This window comes from Hemibagrus wyckioides, linkage group LG23, assembly GCF_019097595.1.
Source record: "Hemibagrus wyckioides isolate EC202008001 linkage group LG23, SWU_Hwy_1.0, whole genome shotgun sequence".
Lineage (NCBI taxonomy): Eukaryota > Metazoa > Chordata > Actinopteri > Siluriformes > Bagridae > Hemibagrus > Hemibagrus wyckioides.
The window spans coordinates 7,652,213-7,673,717 of NC_080732.1; the positions used below are offsets into that span (position 1 = coordinate 7,652,213).

A 21,505-nucleotide genomic window follows, 5' to 3' on the forward strand; every position below is an offset into this window, starting at 1 on the left:
TTCCAGCTCCACTACTGGACTTTAGGTTTTGTAGTGAACTAAAAGTCCTGAAAAGTGAGCCGGCTTCTAATATTCGCCCAAAAGAACAAAAGTATTGTTCAGCGATTTTCGATTTGGTCAGGTTCACACTGTATTCAGAGCCCATAGCTGGCCGAATCAGCAAAACACCCCAGATAGGATCACTGTAGAACACCATGCACAAGCACATGCATGCACTCATTCACACCTATGCAATTTAGCTTAGACAATCTGACCTGCATGTTTTTAGACAATGGGAGGAAACTGCAGGAAATCCACATGAACACAGGGAGAACATGTGAAACTCTGCACAGACAGACACATGAACTCAGGACAGAACCCTAGAACCCCCTACTGAATCCTTTAGCCTAGAGCCTAAAAGAGTCGACTCTCAATATTTATCATAAGAGTCGACTCCCATTGTTTACCAAAAAAGTTTCGGGTCCCAATATGTAACCCAAAGTGTCGGCTCTCAATATTCATCTAAAAGATTAGGCTCTTAATATTTCCAAAAAAAAAGTGTCAGCTCCCAATATACACTTTAAAAAGTCGACTCCCAATAGTCACCTTAAAGAGTCGGCTCCCAATATTCACCTAAAGGAGTCCTGTCCAGCTTCGGATGAAACCTTACACTCGGTGATCATGTGAAGGTTAAACAAAACAAATCTGTATTGCATGATAAAAAAAAATACAACAACAATCGAAACATTTTAAAGTTTGGCATCACGTCTTTATCTTTCATCAAAGTTGAGCTCACTTCAATTCACCTCACACCTGACGTAATCAAAGTTAAGATTATAAATAACGGCTGAAAATCAGAACCGCGGATCTTGTGTATAAAACGCACCATTACAATCGTCATCAGAGACAGGAGATTTGCAAGCTTACCTTTATATTAATAATAACAGCCCCTCTTAGCCTCCTAAAGTGTTTATTCTTGACATATGACAGATTTATACAGGGCTCTCTTCCACAACGGAAATACTACTTAAATGAAACATGACAAAACACGTGTTCTGACCAGTGTACTTTAACGCTTCTCAAATAATACGGAACGCCATCATACCATAGACTGCTTTACATTACAGTCGATCCAGTTGCTATAGTAAAGTGCGGTGGGCGCCGAGAGTGTACGTAAGATATCGCGATAGTAGAACGAACCATTTGCATTAACCGTATAATTAAAGTTTTCAGTAAAGTGTTTAGAATGCATTGTTGAATAACTTTAATTAATGGTTTGAGTGCTTGTTATAATGTTTCAAAAAGAGACTATCTTTATGTATGTCAAAAGTAAAGAAAAATAATACTAATACTAGAGGCCTCTTTGTCTAAACAATTTGGTTTCGTCCGCACCGCCCCGAGATTCTTCCAGAAAGCGCCGGCGAGGTGCACACAGCCTCGGGTGGATATATTCCTCTAAAAAATTTAAATAAAACAGTTTCTTGTTAGCTGTGTGTGTTTCGCCGTTCACAATGTCTACTTTGGGAACGCTTGCCTTCGATGAATATGGACGGCCTTTCATTATCATTAAAGACCAGGAGAAGAAATCTCGTCTGTCTGGCCTTGATGCGCTTAAGGTATCTATACTGAACTCGACGGCCTAATAACAAATGCCTATATAGGGTTCTAGAAGTAGTGCCCTTCTTTGGTGTGCAATAATGGCGGCTGCACCATATGTAGTGCACTTTGTATCTCATTGGGTTTCCAAATGAGATTCAGCCAATGATTGCGCTAACTAGCCGGCTAGCCAGATTAGCCGGACTTCTTTCTTTTTGAGTTCTGTTAGTTTACTAGTCTGTGGCAGACATTTATTATTAAACCTGATAGATTTTGACGGCTAATGTCTAGTTTGACTGAGACCAATGTTACGCGTTTAGAATTATCTGTTGGTTTTGGGCGTTAGCATAGCTTAGCTAGCGGCATGCTGCTCTGCCCATGTGCATGTGCTACCTTTTATTCCCCTGTAATGAAGCCTAGTTAGCTAGCAAATCTCCACTGTACCGATATTCTGATTATTAGCAGATTTTTTATGTAATAAATATAATGCATAAGGCGTGTGTCGCCATGCATGTTGAATAGTTTTAATTATGTGTATTGAATTTTAAAAAATAGTCCTATTTTTAGTTTTTTTTTTTTTTTCCTCAGCCCGTGCATTTATGCAGGGAAATGTGGTGGTTTATGGTTACCTTATATGTGCTTAACTGCATCTCTGTTTTTCAGTCACACATCATGGCCGCGAAAGCAGTTGCCAACACCCTGAAGACCTCACTGGGTCCAAATGGTAGGACATCATCAATATATACATAAATAATCCAGATCTCTCAAAGGGTTCAGTGTCAAATCTGCTAAGTCATTGATATTAACATGTGGATAGTGAATATGATTCTAGAAATATTTAAACAGGTTGCTGTATTTATGGTTGTAAAAGAGCAACCTAAAATCTTTTACAAGATCAGATCGCATCTCCTGAATTATCTCCACGATCCCTTTTTTTCAGGCCTTGATAAGATGATGGTGGACAAGGACGGAGAAGTGACGGTCACCAATGATGGTGCTACCATCCTCAGCATGATGGACGTGGATCACCAGATCGCCAAACTCATGGTTGAGCTCTCAAAGTCTCAGGATGATGAGATTGGAGATGGCACCACTGGGGTTGTAGGTGAGAATCAAGGCAACCTCATAAAACGCATTTAAAAAAATTTTTTTGGATTGACAAGGGCCAAATTGTGATGGTTAGACGACTGGATCAGAGCATCTTCAAAACTGCAGCTCTTGTGGGGTGTTCCCGGTCTGCAGTGGTCAGTATCTATCAAAAGTGGTCCAAGGAAGAATCAATGGTAAACCGGCGACAGGGTCATGGCCGGGCAAGGCTCACTGATGCATGTGGGGAGCAAAGGCTGACCCGTGTGGTCCGATCCAACAGACGAGCTACTGTTGCTCAAATTGCTGAAGAAGTTAATGCTGGTTCTGATAGAAAGGGGTCAGAATACACAATGCATGACGGGTCAGGGATGTTTAGGCAGCAAAAGGGGGACCAACAAAATATTAAGCAGGTGGTCATAATGTTATGCTTGATCATTGTATGTCCAATACCTCTACTTGACATACAAGTTTTTTGTGCTTTGTTAGCTGCTCATTCTGAACTCTGACCATTACTGTATTTTTCCTCTCAGACACCTTCTTGAAAGTTATACTCAGTATCATTAAACTTCACTTTTCAGCCACAGCTTAGCTTATAATTATGTGATTGTTCTCCTGAAAAGACACAGCTTCTGAGTTTTTATCTGAGCATCATTGCATAAAAAGCCTAAGCATAAACAGAAGTGAAAAGAGAAAACATGTCAATAGATGCCCTGGTTTATTAATTAACCAGAAATGGCAAGCCAGAAGTCATGCACAAAAACCTTCAAACAGAATGTGTCCAGTAAAAAAAAAACAACCTGAGAATAAGATGGATAAGTGTTTGTGGATAAGCAAGGTGGATTTCCACCAAAGGGGACATGCTCAAGCATTAGCTCAGGTAAATGTACAAGCCCATAAAGCACAGCTTTTCTGAGCATTCAGTACAGTGAGAACAGCGTGTTGTTCATGGACCGCTTACACACATACTACAATGTAAAAACGACCCTCCTCCAGCAAAGGCTCAGTGGGGTTAAACTCCTAAAGGAACACACTGATGGAAATGTGTCAACTTTGCTTTGATTTGAGGCAGATGAAGCAGAAATTGCAGATGTTTGCTAAGCTGCAGCCTGCAGAGAGCATCAGCTCCACACACTGTCTGTGTAACAGCAGCAGTCTGATCATAAAAGGAAAGAAAACCTACTACTTATTGAAAACAAAATTTGTCATTTGATATGTAGTTCCATTTACACTTAATGTGCATCACACATGATGGACAGAATCAGGAACACAGATTTGTGGAAACACTGAGGAAACCAGGTAATATTTAACCCTCTAGCTATAAGCCACTGTGGATAAGAAAAAGGAAGAGAAAATACTGACACTCTTCATACTCCTGTGTGATGCAAGGACAGGAAGCAGCATTCATTTGTCCTTTACTTTGTCTGCACTTTAGTCAGCTTGTTGTACCTTATTTCTTTACTTTAGCTGCTACTCTGTTGCCTGATTGGTTTCTTGGTTTCTGGGCAGCTAAAATATGAGAGCACTGGTGCGTTTACTTTCTAGGTGGGCTAGCTAATCCACTTATGCTTATTAATAATATTAAATATGTATAATTATTTTATAAATATATTGTGGCATCCCTTTTTTTTACACCTGAAACTTGAGAAATTAAGATTAGGCATCTATCCACATCTAGTACTTGTTTTGCCACTGGATATCTGGCTGTACAGATTAGCCTGGCTTTCAGAGGTAACATCATAATGTGTCAAATCCTTGGTGTTTCTTTTAGTTCTTGCCGGCGCTCTTCTCGAGCAGGCGGAGCAGCTCTTGGACAGAGGGATCCACCCCATCCGCATTGCTGACGGTTACGACCAAGCTGCACGCATCGCCACCGAACACCTGGATAAGATCAGCGACAGCTTCCCTGTGGACACCAACAACACCGAGCCGCTCATTCAGACAGCCATGACCACACTCGGCTCTAAAGTGTGAGCTCACGTTTACTTTTATACGTGCCGGTCAGACTTTAACTTAAAATATAGGAAAATGATGCCGAACATGGATTATGATTGTAATGTACATTCACCATCCAGTTTATTAGGAACACTTGCAAATACATGCAGTTATCTAAACAGCTGATCATCTGGCAGCAGAACAATCCAGAAAATCAGATAGATGCTGGTCAAGAGCTTCAGTAAATGTTTATATCATACATCACAATGATGATGATCTCTGTGATGTTGATGGTAGCAGAAGTGCTGGTGGGAGTATCTCTGAAACTGCTGATTTTCACAAAACAGCCTCTAGAGTTTACACAGTATTGTTAAAAATAAAACGCTGAGTGAGCCTGCAGTTCCGCAATGGAAATGGACAGATCGCTTCTTGCCGGATAAGCACTCTCAAGACATCTCAGAATGCTCAAAACATCATCATCATCATTAAGGTGGATGGGCTTATAACAGCAGGAGACCTCATTAGGTTCAAGGTGTGATGTGTTGTGATGCGTTATGAGATGCTTTTCTGCACACCACTGCTGTAAAGAGTTTAGCAAGCTTATTTGAGTTAATATAATGTAAAAGCCAGATTGACTGACAAATCATGAGGAGGGATTTGTGTGCCAAATCATGCCCCTAGTGTATTATATTAATTCTGCATTATTTTCCAGGATTAACCGATGCCACAGACAGATGGCAGAGATTGCAGTGAATGCCATTCTTACCGTGGCAGACATGGAGAGGAAGGACGTGGACTTTGAGCTCATCAAGATGGAAGGGAAGGTTGGAGGTAAACTCGAGGACACTCAGCTTATCAAAGGTGTCATCTTGGACAAAGAGTTTAGCCATCCTCAAATGCCCAAGGTATTTAAAATAAACCAGATTTTTTGAAAAGACTATGTAAACTAAGCAAAGCCATATTTAGACATTAGTAGTAAGAAAGTAAATAAGAAGCGTCTTCAAGCTGAATGTGTTTTGTTTCCACACTGGATCAGGTTATGGTATACAGACAGGAAATAACACAATTATGAGCCTTATTTTCAGGTTAAACTTCTAAAATAAATGCATCTATCTGAATTAATATACATTATATGACCAAAGATTTTTGGACACCTGACAGTCATACACATTTGTATAGATTGTCTCTGTATGCTCTAGCATCACAGTGTCCTTTTGCTGAAACTAAGGGGCTGTTCAAATATGACACTGGCTCTGTGCGCAAAGTGAGTTCCATGAAGACCTGCAAAAGGGGAACGTCTTGAATAGGATGTTCATCATGCACCTATGGGTGTGATGGTCAGGTGTCCACAAACCAGTGACCATATAGAGTGTCTCAGCTTTGTATGCCTGCTGTAGTGTTCTAAGAAAATTCTGCACCTTTTCTCACACAAAGGCTCTTATATAACATGCAATTTATTCGCAGGTCTTGAAGGACACAAAAATTGCCATCCTGACATGCCCGTTCGAGCCACCCAAGCCTAAAACCAAACACAAGCTGGACGTGACCTCAGTGGAGGACTATAAAGCTCTGCAGAAATACGAGAAGGAGAAATTCCAGGAAATGATTCAGCAGGTCAGTTTGTGGTCTGAGAGCTGGTGAATATATATCTGATCAGTGTTGGTTGTATAATCCTGCAAACAGATCTCTATGTAGTCTGTATCTAAGTTGCTGTGTGTGTGTATGCTGATCGATGGAATGGTGAAGTATTATGTAAGGAGATATTAGTTTGTTTTATTGAAAGAGGTAATTCTGTAACAATGTTCTGTGGTTTCTGCATTTATTTTGCTTAACTTCAAGAAAAGGTGAGGGCATGATGAGAGAAACTAATGTGTTTTATAAACATTGCATAACATTAAAAATGATTACAAGGATATAAGCATTATTTACTTAATGTATAATAGTTGGCAAATTGCTATAGAGTAAGAGGAATTGCACCAGGGTAACTGCATTGCATCACCCAGTCATTAAGGATTCATGATTATATTACATGGGGCAGTAGTGTGGCTAGTAGAACAATTACAAAACCATGGCAACTGATTTGACTTGCAATATAGAGACGGCTTGCTTAGATAACAAGAATGATGTTTTAAGATATACTTAGAATAAACAATAACTAGTAAATAAATTGATGTTACTAGTTATTAATTTTTTTTCACTGCCACCAGGTCAAGGAGAACGGTGCTAATCTTGCCATTTGCCAGTGGGGCTTTGATGATGAAGCGAATCACCTGCTGCTGCAGAACAAGCTGCCCGCTGTGCGCTGGGTCGGAGGACCCGAGATTGAGGTAAGTCAAATTCTGAACACGTATCCACAATGTAATTATACAGATACTGATTACAAAGCTGATGGAAGTTCTTGTGCCTACAATTCTCATTTGAAAAACTCATTTTTCCGAATCAGCTGATCGCCATCGCCACCGGCGGCCGCATCGTCCCCAGATTCTGCGAGCTGACTCCAGAGAAATTGGGCGCCGCTGGCCTGGTGCGGGAAATCTGCTTTGGCACTACTAAAGACCACATGCTTATCATCGAAGAGTGCAAGAACTCCAGAGCTGTTACCATCTTCATCCGTGGAGGAAACAAAATGGTAAGTATTAGAAATGTGTTTATCGAAATACTTTCAGCAGTGTTTTATTATTGTTTAAATCTCACCAATGTTTGTGGTATGACGTCCTCAGATTATCGAGGAGGCTAAGAGAGCGCTCCATGATGCCTTGTGTGTCATCCGTAACCTGGTCAAAGATAGCCGCATTGTTTATGGTGGCGGTGCATCTGAGATTTCCTGCGCTCTTGCGGTCAATGAAGCTGCTGATAAGGTACAGTTCAATCATACGGTCTCGGCTGTGTCCCGTTATTACAGAAATTCACCTGTGTTTTAAGTCACGATACCACCTAGTATTCATAACTGGGAACTTTTTTGAAATACTGTTCAACAGTGCCCGTCTCTGGAGCAGTACGCCATGCGGGCATTTGCTGACTCTCTCGAAGTCATTCCCATGGCATTAGCAGAGAACAGCGGGTTGAACCCCATCCAGACCATGACTGAGGTCCGAGCTCGGCAAGTCAAAGAAGCCAACCCTGCACTGGGAATCGATTGTCTGCGTCTGTCCACTAACGGTACGCTCAATAAGAGGATCTCTTCTCTGATCATATTAATACTACACTTTTTTTTTTTTTTCTCCCCCGAGCCATCTTTATCTAAGCAGTGCTGCCAAAGATGACAAATAGGGCATTAATTCCAGCACTATTCAGAAATACAGTTTAAATCCTGAAACAAATTTGGAACTGAATTTTTTTTTTTATATATATATATATATATATATATATAAAATGTCTATAAATGATCTGAAACTTTCAGTACCTATGATCCCTTTAGAGCTAGCTGTGAAGGCTTTTGTAATTCATGTATATATTTTGCCTACATATAATTAGCTATACTAAGACTCAATCATGGACAACCTATGCTTCTTGTGCATTAACTTCTTTTTATTCTGTACAGACATGAAGCAGCAACATGTGATCGAGACCCTTATTGGAAAGAAACAGCAGATTTCTCTCGCAACTCAAGTGGTGAAGATGATCCTGAAGATCGATGACATCAGAAACCATGGCGAATCTGAAGACTAATCACATATGGAGCACTATGACAGCGATGCCATTGTTTAGTGTTATTTATCATTTCATACAGCACTGTGTAGAGCAGAAACAACCATTAAAATGTTCAGAATTGAATGTTTCTTTTGTTTTGTTAATTGTCATGTTTAATGAAAAATGAATGGCATGCACCGATTTGGAATTGATTCAATCCGAGTCAAGGTCAGAGCAACATCGGATATCTATAATGGCTTTTCTTCCAAAGCTTCCCTACTGTCTAAAGAAGGACGTCATCCCTCTCAATACAGTTTGTTTTACTTGTTTGTTCTAGATAAAGAGAGGATACAAAGAGAACATTCTATATTTTACTTTACAGTGATGGTTACTTGGTTCTAATTTTAACAACTTTTACTCAAGGTTCGTGGTCAGCTATAGCATTTCATCAATTTCATAAATTCATTCACCAGATATCAGAACCTGGGCCTATTATACATGGTAAAATTAACCATTTAAGTCACAGTTAATCCAAAAAAAATGTAGATGAGCTATTGGATTTTACTGAATTGAACAGAGGGAACAAAAGTTGAGGACTTAAACCACCCTTAGGTATGCTAACTTTACCACTGTGATACAAGCTCAAATGTAACATTATCTAGAATGTACACCGATCAGGCATAACATTATGAGCGAGTTTGTCAAGGGCCAAATTGTGATGGCTAGTCGACTGGATCAGAGCATCTCCAAAACTGCAGCTCTTGTGGGGTGTTCCCGGTCTGCAGTGGTCAGTATCTTTTAAAAGTGATCCAAGGAAGGAACAGTGGTGAACCGGCGACAGGGTCATGAGCGGCGAACGCTCATTGATGCACATGCGGCGCGATGGCTGGCCCGTGTGATCCAATCCAACCAGCTAATGCTAGTTAATGCTGGCCTTGATAGAAAGGGGTCAGAATACACACTGCATGATGGGTCAGGAGCTGTTTTGGCAGTAAAAGGGGGATCGACACAATATTAGGCAGGTGGTCGTAATGTGATGCCTGATCAGTGCATAAAGTATAGGTGTAGGGTTCATTTTTGGCCCATTTTTGCCATCACAATATCTGTTTATTGCAATACATGCACACTCTGGTTATAGTTTCAGAAATTTGAAAGGTTTTACTGTAAACTCTTAATACCGGTGTCACCATCTCCTGTCCTTATGGGTAATAAACCAGATGTCATGGTAATAAAATTATATGATTTATTTAAAAAATAATTAATGAACAGTCAGTTATCAAAGTTTTCAACTATTACTCAGGTCCACAAAAGCATTTCATTTAACAAATTTCTCAGTGATATGATTCGAGTTTCTGATTGACACAATTCTCCCATATTTGCATTTCTGCCATCTGGAATCCAATAACAGTATTATGAAACAAAATAATGCAAAAAAACCCAAAAAAAAACATACAAAGCATTCATAATACTAACGACTAACCCTGATCTATAAGCTATAGAAAGCCTACAAAGGATATAATGCAATGAAGTGTCAGGATAGCAACATTCTCTAGGAAAATCATTTTTCATGTCTTAGTACTAACTAGGTTCCTTAATACAGTCACGCAGTGGATTATTATTACATATCATCTACCATACCTATAACTAATCTAACTAAGCATAGTAATACACTATGGCCAAAGGTTTCTGGACACATGACTGGATTCTGGAACATGACCTGGGGCCCGTTAGCATTCCAGTTCATTCCAAAAGTCTTCCCAACAGAGGCTCTGTGCAGGCCACTAATGTTCTTCCATTCCAACCTTAACAAACCAGGCCTTCATGGATATCGTTCATGTTCCAGTGAAGGGAAACTGTAAAACCAAGACAACCTACACAAGTGTGCGGTTCCAATTTTAGGGTAACTGTTTGAGAAAGGTCCAAATATCGGTGCTGATGGTCACATGTCCACATACTTCTGGGCATATAGTGTATATCGATGGGTAGAATGCATAGTATAAAGGATTCTTGCTCTAAGTTGAAGCACTAATTCTAAAAGTAAAATATGATCAGCACATCATCTCCTGAACATGATCCCAGAGTCCTACAAAGTCAGTCTCTGTCGATTTCAGTGAGCTGTACTGAGTGACCCCACCCTAAACCTCACCCTCAGCTACTAAGCTGAATGACATAAGAATAAAGTAATGTCCAAGACACTTTCTCATATACTAAAGTGTTCTCTGGCTCTTCGTTGTTTCACCCTTTATCCATATGGTATAGTTCAAGAACATCTATGCTGCATCACTGACTCGAGGTCAGTCCAGACAGAAGCACTCAGGAATCATTTAACAGTGGAAGGAATTTTTAATCGCAATATATCTGTTTGTTCTGAAAGCTGCAGGAAAGCATCCTGTATATCTGAACCAGGTACAGGACGACGTATAGCCTTAGGCCCTGTCCACATGAACGCGGGTATTTTTAAAACTGTAGCTTTTTTTATGCGGTTTGGCCGTTCCTCCACACGCAAACGCAGCATCGGGTCACTGAAATCGAACATTTTCGAAAACTCCTGCCAGGTTTCAGTGTTATGTAAACAGCGAAACCGGAGATTTCTGGCTTGTGAACAGGGTTGCCAAATTAGACTGAAGATTTCCTGCCCAACTACAGCTTAAAACCCACCCATTTAAAACAAAAAATACCAGCCCAATATGCATACTGTTATAACTAATACAATAACAAACAGTTATAACAGTTAATAACTCTGTGATATCGGCTTAACGAGTAGAACGATTACAACAACCAGCTAATCAAGGCTGAAGTCTGACTGGACAGGAGTCTCCTGAACCTTATTGGCTAAACTGAACCATATAATTAAAATGTCAGCATTACATATTACACTTTATTTAATCGTTTGAATAGAAAATAAAATATGTTTATAGTCAAAAATAAAAACCCGGCAGTTGCATAAAAAACCAGCCCAGATTTTAATCAACCCACCGAATGCACTTTTCCCAGTGAGACGTGACCAAAGAAGCCTGACTGGGCGCCCAATCTGGCAACACTGCTTGTGAAGTCGGCGTCTCAGGCTTCTGGTTGGCCAACATGGCTTTACGGTTGAGATTATATTGCCACTTGTTGGTTTTGCATTCTCTTGACTACGTTTTTGCGTTTTCATGTGGACAAGATTTTTTAAAATAAAAACGAAGGAGGAAAAACTCTGTTTTTAAAGATACCCGTGTACGTGTGGACTAGGCCTTAGTTATATCAGGGGTCAAAAATTGTGACATTGACAAGTCAGGGCAATTATAAACTGATTTTAAAAAGATTTTTTTTTATTTAACGAAAGAAAGAACATTTAACTGGTTAAGCTTTCTGTCTGGGAATATTCATTCAACGTTCAAGAAAGGAATCGCCAGCGTCCATTTGTAACAGTAATTTTTTTACACCATGGTAAATTCTAGTTTCTAAGAAATACGTCAAACTACATTTTCTGTCCTAACCATCAAAAGAGGGTGGGGAAAAAAAAGAGGACAGAGAGGGGTGATTGTTTATAGCCTGTTTATAACTAGCTTGCTGACATTCCACAGCATTATATGGAACTAAACGATTGAAAAGCACGTTTCGTCTTTGGCAAATCGCTGTGGTAAAAGATGAACAAAAACCCTTTGGGACATGCTGTTTTCTGAGAATAAACTTCAGTATGGTCATCTCAATCATTAAGATCTTCCATTTCTTTGCCTTAAAAAAAAAAAAAAATCTTGGGCTGCTTTTGAAGACCACTTTGGGTCACTGTTTGTCCATCTGCACTGTGAAGCACTGTCCAGTGAGTTTAAAAGTATTTGGCTGAATCTGATAATGCAGCCCTATACGATTAAATTCATCCTGCCGGTTTGGTCAGCAGTCGCATCGATGAATAGAAAGGAACCAGTTCCAGTGGCAGCCACACACACCCACACCACAACCCCTACCATGAGGTGATACGATTCAGATCATTAGCAGTTCGTTTCCTTCTCTTTGTTCGCCTCTTCCTTGGAATCTGGCAAAGTAGGTACTTCTTCCGTCTGTTCACAGGATGTCGTTTCGGAATTTCCAGACTTTTTCGCACTGTTTTTGCTATTTTTTAATTTTTGCTTAGTCTTCCTCTCTTTGAAGGTTACGGTGGACCAATTGTATTTACTCTGGTGAAGTCTTCGCTTGATTGTTGACTCCGACACAGATACACCTACCTCCTGGAGGGTGTTCTTGATCTGACCAACTGTTGTGAAGGGGTTTTTCTTCACCAGGGAAAGAATTCTTCTGTCTTCCCCTTCGGTCGTTTTCCGTGGTCTTCCGGACCTATGGTTGTTCATGAGGTCACCGGTGTGTTCTGCCTTTTTAAGAATGGACCAAATGGTCGATTTGGCTACACCTAAAGTTTTTGCTATCTCTCTAATGGATTTGTTTTCATTTTTCAGCTTGACGATGGACTGCTTAACGGGCAGCGAGAGCTCTTTGGACTTCATATTGAAAGTTAACAGAAAGTGATTCCAAAAGCAAATGGCACAATTTAAGTCAACTTTTGACCTTTTATCTGCTTACACCTAAAGGAGTCAGATAATGTCCTCACGTGTGATTTAGTTATGCGTTATGAGGCACTACAGTAACCTCACGAATGCAGAGTGAACTTTAGACACAGAACATCAACAACATTTGGGGTAAGGATGCAATTACTTTAAATCTGATAATTTGAACCTAATTAATTTTACATATACTTATTTAACCAGTTAACCATGTCCTCCCGGGCCTCCTGAATGTGCGGCCTGTCCGTCGGATTGATGTCTTCTCGTTTACGGTGCACAAATCCGTGAGTCTGATCCGGGAAAACCTTTACTTTGAAGTCAACAGTGCACTTGTCCTTCAGTTTTGCCTCTAGTGTTGTCACCTTGGTTTAAAAAAAAAAAAGGGAAATTATATCGAACATACATCATGCCAGTTTTTAATTCCTGTTGTCGACAACCTCAAGTTGTGCGTGTTACCTGGTCAAGTGGTATGACCGGGTCTTTCTCACCAAAGATGAAGAGAGTCGGACTTTTGAGCTCGTAACGATCCTCTCGCTCTTTAACAATCCCTGCAAACATATTACTTGGGTCAGTGGGTTGATAATAACATGGATAATTTACCCCAAGATAAGCTTTTACATACTGTACACAAGCATGGTCCACTCTACTGCCACATTATTTCTCATTGCTTGCACTGGTGAGCATTTCTATGGGTTTGGTCATCTCTGGGGTACCACTGAACCAGCAAGCATTTTATTATATATTGGAAACTGAATTCAATAAATAAATTTGTTTCTGCTTTAAACAACACTGTAGCTGTACAAGTAATGATTCCCTGTGACATTAGTGTAGGAGGCATTTATTAAAAGGTGCAAATATACCTCAACTTTGCCATGCATTCATGTGCACACAGCTGCTATGCTTTTGCCATTGATTACCAATTGCGTGCGTATCTTATGTACAGCTGGAGAATTTAAAGATTTATCCACTAGATGGCAGGTCAGAGCCAAAACATTTCCTGTCCACCTAGTTCCCCAAGGCAGCAACTTTCTGCTGTCAGCCTGACTGATATCCTGATCTGCAGTGATTGCTGTATTGGGGAAGTTGTGTATTTTTTACCAAAATGTATAAATTTATATATAAAAATAAATAAAACAGAGTGCACGCAAGTTACCGTAGACTGACACTCCAGCCTTGACCTCAGGATATTGAAGAGCTATGTAGTGTGTGGCCACTCCACCCCAACAGAACCCCACCACTCCAATCCTTTTAGCTCCGCTTTGGTCCTTGAGGTATTTCAAAACCACGTCCACTTCCCTGAATAAAAATGCATAATTCATTAATAAGCTCAAAAATAAAATGGTGGTTCAATGGTTAGAAAAGGTTCGTGTTCAATTCCCAACACCACTGAGGTGTCGCAGCTTCAATAAATAAAGACGTCAGCTACATGTGTATACTATACAGTCTATATGGCCACAGGTATGTGGATACATGGTCATCGGAGCCATATGTAGGCCTTCCTAAACCTTTTCCCACAAATTTAGAAGCACAGAATTGTCTAGGTTGTCTATGTATGCTGTAGCACTAAGATATCCTTTCGATAACAGCAAAACACTGACCAGATCTAGAACAGGATGTTCAACCAGCACATACTTTTCACCATCTAGTGTATAAATGTAAGGCATGCCAAAAAGAGTGAGGATTATGGTTAATGAGTAACTTGTTGATGTCGGTGGGTTTTTTGTCCTCAAGCCACTCCTGAAACGTTGACCAGTCACTCGAAGGACTCCATGGTTCCTTTCCAAGAAAGAAGTCTGGGCAAACAGCACTGTAATCAGGAGAGACGGGGGTGAGAGAGAAAGGGAGGGGAGAAGAGGAGAAGATCCAGGTAAGCTCATAAGTTGCATGTGATCATTTGTGGCCAAATTAATTAACTTTTTCGTGCACTTATTTCAGAAGTGCTCATTTTGCCACATGATTTCAATATTAAATTTGGCATAAAGAAATAAATGCATTACATATATCCATTTGAAGCGAGCATGTCAGCCATGTATCGTGTATTGGGGAGCTGCCATCCATAAATGTCCTGAATTACAATGACCGCTTTGTCTGTTGGTGCTTTAGGTTTCACCACGTAAGCTTTAACGTGCTCAATCTGAACGTCTTCGCCAAGACTGCCATATTCCATCCTGTCCCCAATGTCACACGGGCATGGCCTGGCTTCATTTGCCATCTAAAAATTGAAATATGTGTTTTATATGGTATGTTACAAAATGCCTGTTGTACTGCATTTAAAGTAAGTAAATACATTTGATTGACATAGCCTGATTAGAGAATATGAAAATCTGATCTCCACGGAGAAGCATGTGTGTTGAGAAGCCTTTTATTCCATGCACACTCACCTCCATAGTAAATAAAATATACACTATATGTTTGTGGACACCTGACCATCACAGCCACATGTAAACCTTTCTCAAACTGGTTGAGTTGCACAGAATTTTATAGAATGCATCTCTAAGCTGTAGGCTTACGATTTCCCTTTACTGGAACTAAGGAGGCCAACCCTGTTCCAGCATGACGATTCCCTGTGCACAAAAGGAGCTCCATAAAGATGGAATACCACCTGCGTGACAGAGCTCCTCATTCAGCCTCAGTGCATGACCTCGCTTAAGCTCTTGTGGCTGAATGAGCACAAATCCCCATAGCCACGCTCCAAGGTCTAGTGCAAAGCCTTCCCAGAAGAGTGGAGGTTATTATAACCACAAAGGGGAGACTATATCTGGAACGGCATGTTCAACAATACACATGGGTGCAACTGGTCAGGTGTTCAGGTGAATGGAACTGAATGCAAACGTTTCAATTTTCTAATAAATATTATGCAAGTTATACATATATATATATATTATAAAAATCAAGGCTGTTAACACATGACATAGCTATGATCTCAAACCTAGCATGTTTAAAAAAATGCAAAAGACCAACAGGATTTGCCATAAAAATGGAAAACTCAGGCATAACATTATGACCACCTGCCTAATATTGTTTTGTCCCACCTCTTGTTGCCAGAACAGCCATGCACTGTGTATTCTGACACCTTTCTATCACCACCAGCATTAACTTCTTCAGCAATTTGAGCAACATTAGCTTGTCTGTTGGATCGGATCACACGGACCAGCCTGTGTTCCCCACGTGCATCAGTGAACCTTGGCCGCCCGTGACCCTGTTGCCAGTTCACCACTGTTCCTTCCTTGGACCACTTTTGATAGATACTGACCACTGCAGACCGGGAACACCCCACAAGAGCTGCAGTTTTGGAGAAGCTCTGATCCAGCCGTCTAGCCATCACAATTTGGCCCTTTGTCAAACTCGCTCAAATCCTTACACTTGTCCATTTTTCCTGTTTCTAACTTCAACTTTGAGGACAAAATGTTCACTTGCTGCCTAATATATCCCACCCGCTAACAGGTGCCATGATGAGATCATCAGTGTTATTCACTTCATCTCTCAGTGCTCATAATGTTATGCCTGATCAGTGTACGTTCAAATTTGTGCCATTAAAATCATGCATGTTGTACACTTCTGCTACAGCAGAGTCAGGTTGCTGTGCTGGTGCTTTAGTGTGGATAAGCTTCTGACTTGGCTCTTGGTTGTGACTGCTCTGTACTCCTTCTGAAGGCTACAACCTCATTAGGGGTCAATAGTAACAGACAGACATAAAGCTTCTGTTTGACTGTCACCCAAACACAGACACTAAACAACCCTGACCAGGATAACGTTAGTTAGTTATTAGTATGAACAAACAAACGTTTGCTTTAAGGCTGTTACCTCAGTGAACCTACTTTAAAGTTCACCGGCTGAAACACTACTTTCTTTCATTCTTTCAGACATAATAAAATCTATATATGACATCCCAAAACAAGAACATTCATTGTCTAGTGGAAATGGATTGGAGTTAGTACGACTCGTGTTTTAAGTTTAGAAATGCTTAAAGAAGAGCTGAGAGAGCAAAACAGGTATGGTTGTAGGCACTGGGTTACAAAACACGTTACATAACATGGACACTACATCATGCCAAAACTGAGGGACAGCAGGGCACTCGAAAATAACGAAGAAAAGTACCAGGTATCTTCGTCTAAAAAACACTTTACTTAAGGGATCATTTATGACTGCTTGAGTGAGTGGGCACATGACAGTCATGAGACGTCGTGTGCTTTCAGCTCTGACCTACACCGCAAGTAAAAGTACAAGGAGGAACCTGGCATATTCATGATTTCTGACCAACATAACCACCCCAAATAAAGTGAAATGGGAAAATGAGTGTATTACAGCTCATTTCTAATTTCCATTTATAACACGAGAGATAATGTGTCTAAATACAATGGACTTGGTGGTTAGTTATATGAACGAGGTTTCCCGAGAGGCACTATATTTTCTACCAAGCACGTCTTTTCTCTGAACAGTAGATTCAGACGTTCTTTAGACATGGACCTTTCTCAATCCAAATAACTTTAGAAACTTCAGAGTTTAAGTAACTGAATGGAACAGAAACAGGAAGTATAGACAGATAATTTGCAGACTACTCTATATTTTGATAACTGAGACATGGGCCTGCAGATTTCAGATAATTATGTTTTAAAGCGTGATTTACTGAGAGGACATTTTCTATTTCTGCTATCAGATATTGGAGGAAGGAAGGAAGCGAAACCTCTGCAGATTCTTCTTACAGATGGACAAAAGGCGATGTGTAAATTGTGTGAGATTTTTCTTTTAAAAGATAAACTAAAACATCAGTATAAGAAGGATAAAGTATGAGCATTACAAAGACAATTTGGTAAAACTTTGTAGACTAAGAAATGGTACAAGAGAATGAGCAAACAATCCAGTACAGAGCAGATATCCATGATAAGAAGTTCCAAACACTGGACATACAGAGAAGTAAGTTTGGCCAGTTAGGATAATAGGAATAAAAAAAAATCTAAATCGTATGAATAAAACCTTCTCCAACCCCCCTGCCTCCCAAAAGGCTTTCACAACCCTTTTATTTTATTGTTTACTAAGGCTTTAATTAAATGCATGTTACCTAAACTTATTACTGCTAATCTTTATTTAATTAAATCTCTGGACACAATCAGTAGACAAGTAGCCAGAAATGGCTTTTTGTTTTGCATAAGCAAAATAAAGAATAAAAAATAAAAATAATGCGAGTTTGTTCAGACATTGTCCTTCTTTAAAAGTAGAAAAACCATGGCTGGATTAATATCCCTGAAGAAGTCAGAATAAATCATTTCAAAAAAGGCTCAATTGTTTCAAGATGATATACACTATACTGCCAAACGTTTTGGGGCGTTAGCCTTTACATGCACATGAACTTTAATATGACGCCCATTCTTAATCCGTAGGGTTCAATATGGAGTTGTCCCGCCCTTTGCAGCTATAACAACTTCAACTCTTCTGGGAAGGCTTTCCACAAGGTTTAGGAGTGTGTTTATGGGAAGTTTTTGACCATTCCTGTAGATGCACATCTGTAAGGTCAGGCACTGATCTTAGACAGAGAAAGCCTGGCTTGCAGTCTCCGCTCTAATTCATCCCAAAGGTGTTATAACAGGTTGAGGGCACTCAAGTTCCTCCACACCAAACTCGCTCATCCATGTCTTTATGGACCTTGCTTCGTGGACTGGTGTGCAGTCATGTTGAAACAGGAAGGGGCCATCCCCAAACTGTTCGACAAAGCTGTCCTGGTATGCTGAAGCATTAAGAGTTCCTTTCACTGGAACTAAGGGGCCAAGCCCTTATACTGATAAGAAAAACACCACCACACCATAACCCCCCCTCCACCAAACTTTACACTGCAGTCAGACAGGTAACATTCTACTGGTCAAACCCAGACTCGTCTATCGGATTGCCAGGCAGAGAAGCGTGATTCATTCGGAGTCCAGTGGCGGCGTGCTTTACACCACTGCATGCGACTCTTTGCGTTTCACTTGGTGATGTAAGGCTTGGATGAAGCTGCTCGACCATGAAAACCCATTCCCATACACACTGATCTTAAGATAATCTGAAGGCCACAGGACGTTTTTGGAGGTCTGTAGCTATGGACTCTGCAGAAAGTTGGCGACTTCTGTGCACTGTCCGTCTCAGCATGCGCTGACCCCGCTCTGTGATTTTACATGGAATACCACTTCGTGGCTTTGTTATAATACCACTAACAGATGACCGTGGAATATTTAGTAGTGAGGAAATTTCACGGATGGACGCTTGACTTCACTGAGCTCCTGAGAGAGACCCATTCTTTCACAAATGTTTGTAGAAGCAGTCTGCATGCCTAGGGGATTGATTTGAAGGGAAGGAAAACCTGAATCAATGATTTGGAGGGGTGTCCCAAAACTTTTGGCAATATAGTGTATTATTCGGGAAGAACGCTGTCCATGCTAGCTGCTTTAGCTCTCTGGATGTAAACAGTTACTTTTTTTCATGAAACTGGATTATTGACTAAAATTACTCATTACACATTGATTTTTACAGGTTCGTTTAAAAGTGCTTGAAGCAAATATTTATTTATTTGGGATCAGGAGTAACGTAACCTTCTGCAGTTTTAATAGCAGTCTGCAAAACGCTCACTAGCTCTGATTACTAAGAAGATGACGAAGCCTGCACCTTAAAAATAATAATGTTTATTTTATATCACAGATTTTATTATTATTATTATTGTGTTTATTGTTCTGAGAAATTTTGCTAATTGAAAAGTCTGTTTGTCATCGAAATCTAGTCGTGCACGTGCCTCTTTACAAATCATTTATAACATACAATAACACGCTCGAGACTTCCAGCGTTACATGCAATAACACGCACCAAGTTCTGTTACGAATTAAGGACACTTAGTTTCTGGGTTGAAATGCGTTTATATGGGCTTTATAGGGGGGGGGAGCTGGTGAACTTTGCAACTCTGCTGTGTAAGAAGTAAAAGTGCAAGTTGACTGGAAACAGTACTGAAACGTGACCCATTTCTGAGGACGTGCACAAGCACGAATCCAAACAGGATTGGCGCGGCGGCCATCTTGTGTACGCGTAAACGTGATGAACACACAGTACAGATTCAGCCTTTATAGCCTGCACTTCGTCCGGACTCGATCATGCAACAGATTTAGGTTAACGATACAGCAAACTAATTATCCAGTCGATGCTTAAAAAAAAACCCTACGATAACATCAAGCCTGCTTCTTCGCAAATACGTCCTTCTTGTTCGCGTTCATAAATGCTCTTTAGCCACAACGGTTTCCCTGATCCGTTTGCATTTTACTTACCTTGTTATTTTTTTTAAGCAACCAAAACGATTGTAGCGATAAAGGAACAGTCTCTCAAACCGGAGAGGTCGAAGAGGAAAACACTCATTTATCAGAGCATGGCCCCTTTAGAAACGCCCTCAGAGAACTGTTGGATTTTTCCACCAAGAGCCAGATCCAAATGGGCGGGGCCTAGCTCCCACTATAGGCTACCTATGATTTATAGTTACGGTGAAGAAAGATAGCACGTTAGAATCGTCCGCAATTCGAGACGTGCTATCAAATGTTAGCATGCAAGCGCATTTTGAACTAGAGCCACATATTTGGATCCGAACCACGAATTCGGAGTCGGCTCCGGCTGCAGAGATACACGTCTCTTCGATTTTCTGCACACCACTATAGCAGAATACAACTGCAATACTGTGTGCACACGCTAGATGGCGACAGTCTCCAATGATTAGGCGTGAATAGCTTATAGTTATAGGTAGAAGTTAATAGGCAGCACTGGCGTGTAATTGAGTGTGCTCTACACATTGTGATATCCATTTCCGTCATAAAACATCGTGACTTAAGTGGAAATATTACTCTTAACTATGTTATAATTTCTAAATGCACTTATATATATATATATATATATATATATATATAGAATTGGAAGTCAGTTTAGGTTTGGCTTGATAAAGTTTATGTATTTATTCATAAATGTGTAAAGAAAACATGTAAACAAATAAGTAGTAGATATATGAGAGATATGATTACAATGACCGCAGAAAAGGCACCGCTGGGATTCGAACCCAGGATCTCCTGTTTACTAGACAGGCGCTTTAACCAACTAAGCCACGGCGCCACGACGACCGATTGGACGACATTCCAAAAGTGAATATGCATAAATGAACTTCCTTAACACCGAGTTATGTTTGTCAGAATGCTAATATGGCTCCAGAAAAAAGTATGTAGTAGAAGGAAATACTACAAGATGATCACAATTTAAAGAAAGCTAATCAAAAATATCGATTAGCCAAAGCACATAAAAATAAAGCACTATGGCTGATTAGCTTTATCGAGAGTGTGATTTAAACAGATTAGCTAGCCTTCAGTGTTTGAAGCCTTCTGTACCATCTTCTCCAGAAACAAACTTTATGCACGTTTTGGGGCTCAGAATGTTAATGAATTCGTTTAAAACTTGACAAAGATGAGAGAACATTTTCCCCAGAAGAACTTTAACAGTGTGTATTTTTGTTGAAAAGTACACTAATTAAAACTTCACTACACATAAACATTTACACTCATGAAAAATATACTACACTAAACATTACCAGTTACACAAATCGTCCATTTTATCACATCCCAAAGGTGTTGTATTGGATTAGATTGAGATCCGGTAATTGTGAAGGCCAGTGAAGAGCACTGAACTTGTTATCATGTTCATGAAACCAATTTGAGACGACATTTTTGCATCGTGAGATGGTCCATTATCTGGCT

The 21,505-nt window shown here is 40.1% G+C and overlaps 3 protein-coding genes and 1 non-coding gene across 5 annotated transcripts in view; 1 reads left to right on the top strand and 3 right to left on the bottom strand.

The window, feature by feature from the left end:
• mtrr (5-methyltetrahydrofolate-homocysteine methyltransferase reductase) overlaps positions 1-1,058 on the bottom strand; it is a 38,070-nt gene extending 37,012 nt beyond the window's left edge. The window contains exons 1-2 of one of the 2 annotated variants that reach the window (XM_058376395.1): positions 907-1,037; positions 586-684 (exon numbers count right to left, since the gene is read on the bottom strand). The gene's annotated coding sequence lies outside the window, so the exon portion shown is untranslated. Of the gene's footprint in view, positions 1-585; positions 685-906 lie in introns of both variants that reach the window. The other variant, XM_058376394.1, reaches the window with a different exon arrangement.
• A 304-nt stretch (positions 1,059-1,362) lies between these two features.
• On the top strand, positions 1,363-8,370 carry cct5 (chaperonin containing TCP1, subunit 5 (epsilon)). The gene is made up of 11 exons (XM_058376398.1): positions 1,363-1,595; positions 2,239-2,299; positions 2,516-2,680; positions 4,433-4,631; positions 5,309-5,501; positions 6,061-6,210; positions 6,804-6,923; positions 7,040-7,225; positions 7,317-7,454; positions 7,575-7,755; positions 8,138-8,370. Exons 1-11 carry the CDS (start codon positions 1,491-1,493, stop codon positions 8,263-8,265), a joined length of 1,626 nt encoding a protein of 541 aa, XP_058232381.1. The 5' UTR covers positions 1,363-1,490; the 3' UTR covers positions 8,266-8,370.
• Positions 8,371-9,455: 1,085 nt separating this feature from the next.
• Positions 9,456-20,377, bottom strand: cmbl (carboxymethylenebutenolidase homolog (Pseudomonas)). The gene is made up of 6 exons (XM_058376399.1): positions 20,045-20,377; positions 14,762-14,976; positions 14,464-14,571; positions 13,918-14,060; positions 13,221-13,312; positions 9,456-13,126 (listed from the first exon to the last, which is right to left on the bottom strand). Exons 2-6 carry the CDS (start codon positions 14,974-14,976, stop codon positions 12,947-12,949), a joined length of 738 nt encoding a protein of 245 aa, XP_058232382.1. The 5' UTR covers positions 20,045-20,377; the 3' UTR covers positions 9,456-12,946.
• A 419-nt stretch (positions 20,378-20,796) lies between these two features.
• trnat-agu (transfer RNA threonine (anticodon AGU)) lies at positions 20,797-20,870 on the bottom strand. The gene has a single exon. It is a non-coding gene; the product is annotated as a tRNA-Thr (tRNA).
• Between the last annotated feature and the right edge of the window lie 635 nt (positions 20,871-21,505).

Excerpts from the sequence above, each read along its gene's own strand:
- cct5 (XM_058376398.1), top strand. The coding sequence starts at position 1,491 with ATGTCTACTTTGGGAACGCTTGCCTTCGATGAATATGGACGGCCTTTC. Across the intron at positions 2,681-4,432 it reads TGGCACCACTGGGGTTGTAG|TTCTTGCCGGCGCTCTTCTC; the intron begins GTGAGAATCAAG and ends TGTTTCTTTTAG. Across the intron at positions 7,455-7,574 it reads TCAATGAAGCTGCTGATAAG|TGCCCGTCTCTGGAGCAGTA; the intron begins GTACAGTTCAAT and ends ACTGTTCAACAG.
- cmbl (XM_058376399.1), bottom strand. The coding sequence starts at position 14,976 with ATGGCAAATGAAGCCAGGCCATGCCCGTGTGACATTGGGGACAGGATG. Across the intron at positions 14,572-14,761 it reads CTCGCTTCAAATGGATATAT|TGCTGTTTGCCCAGACTTCT; the intron begins GTAATGCATTTA and ends TCCTGATTACAG. Across the intron at positions 13,127-13,220 it reads CGGTCATACCACTTGACCAG|GTGACAACACTAGAGGCAAA; the intron begins GTAACACGCACA and ends TTTTAAACCAAG.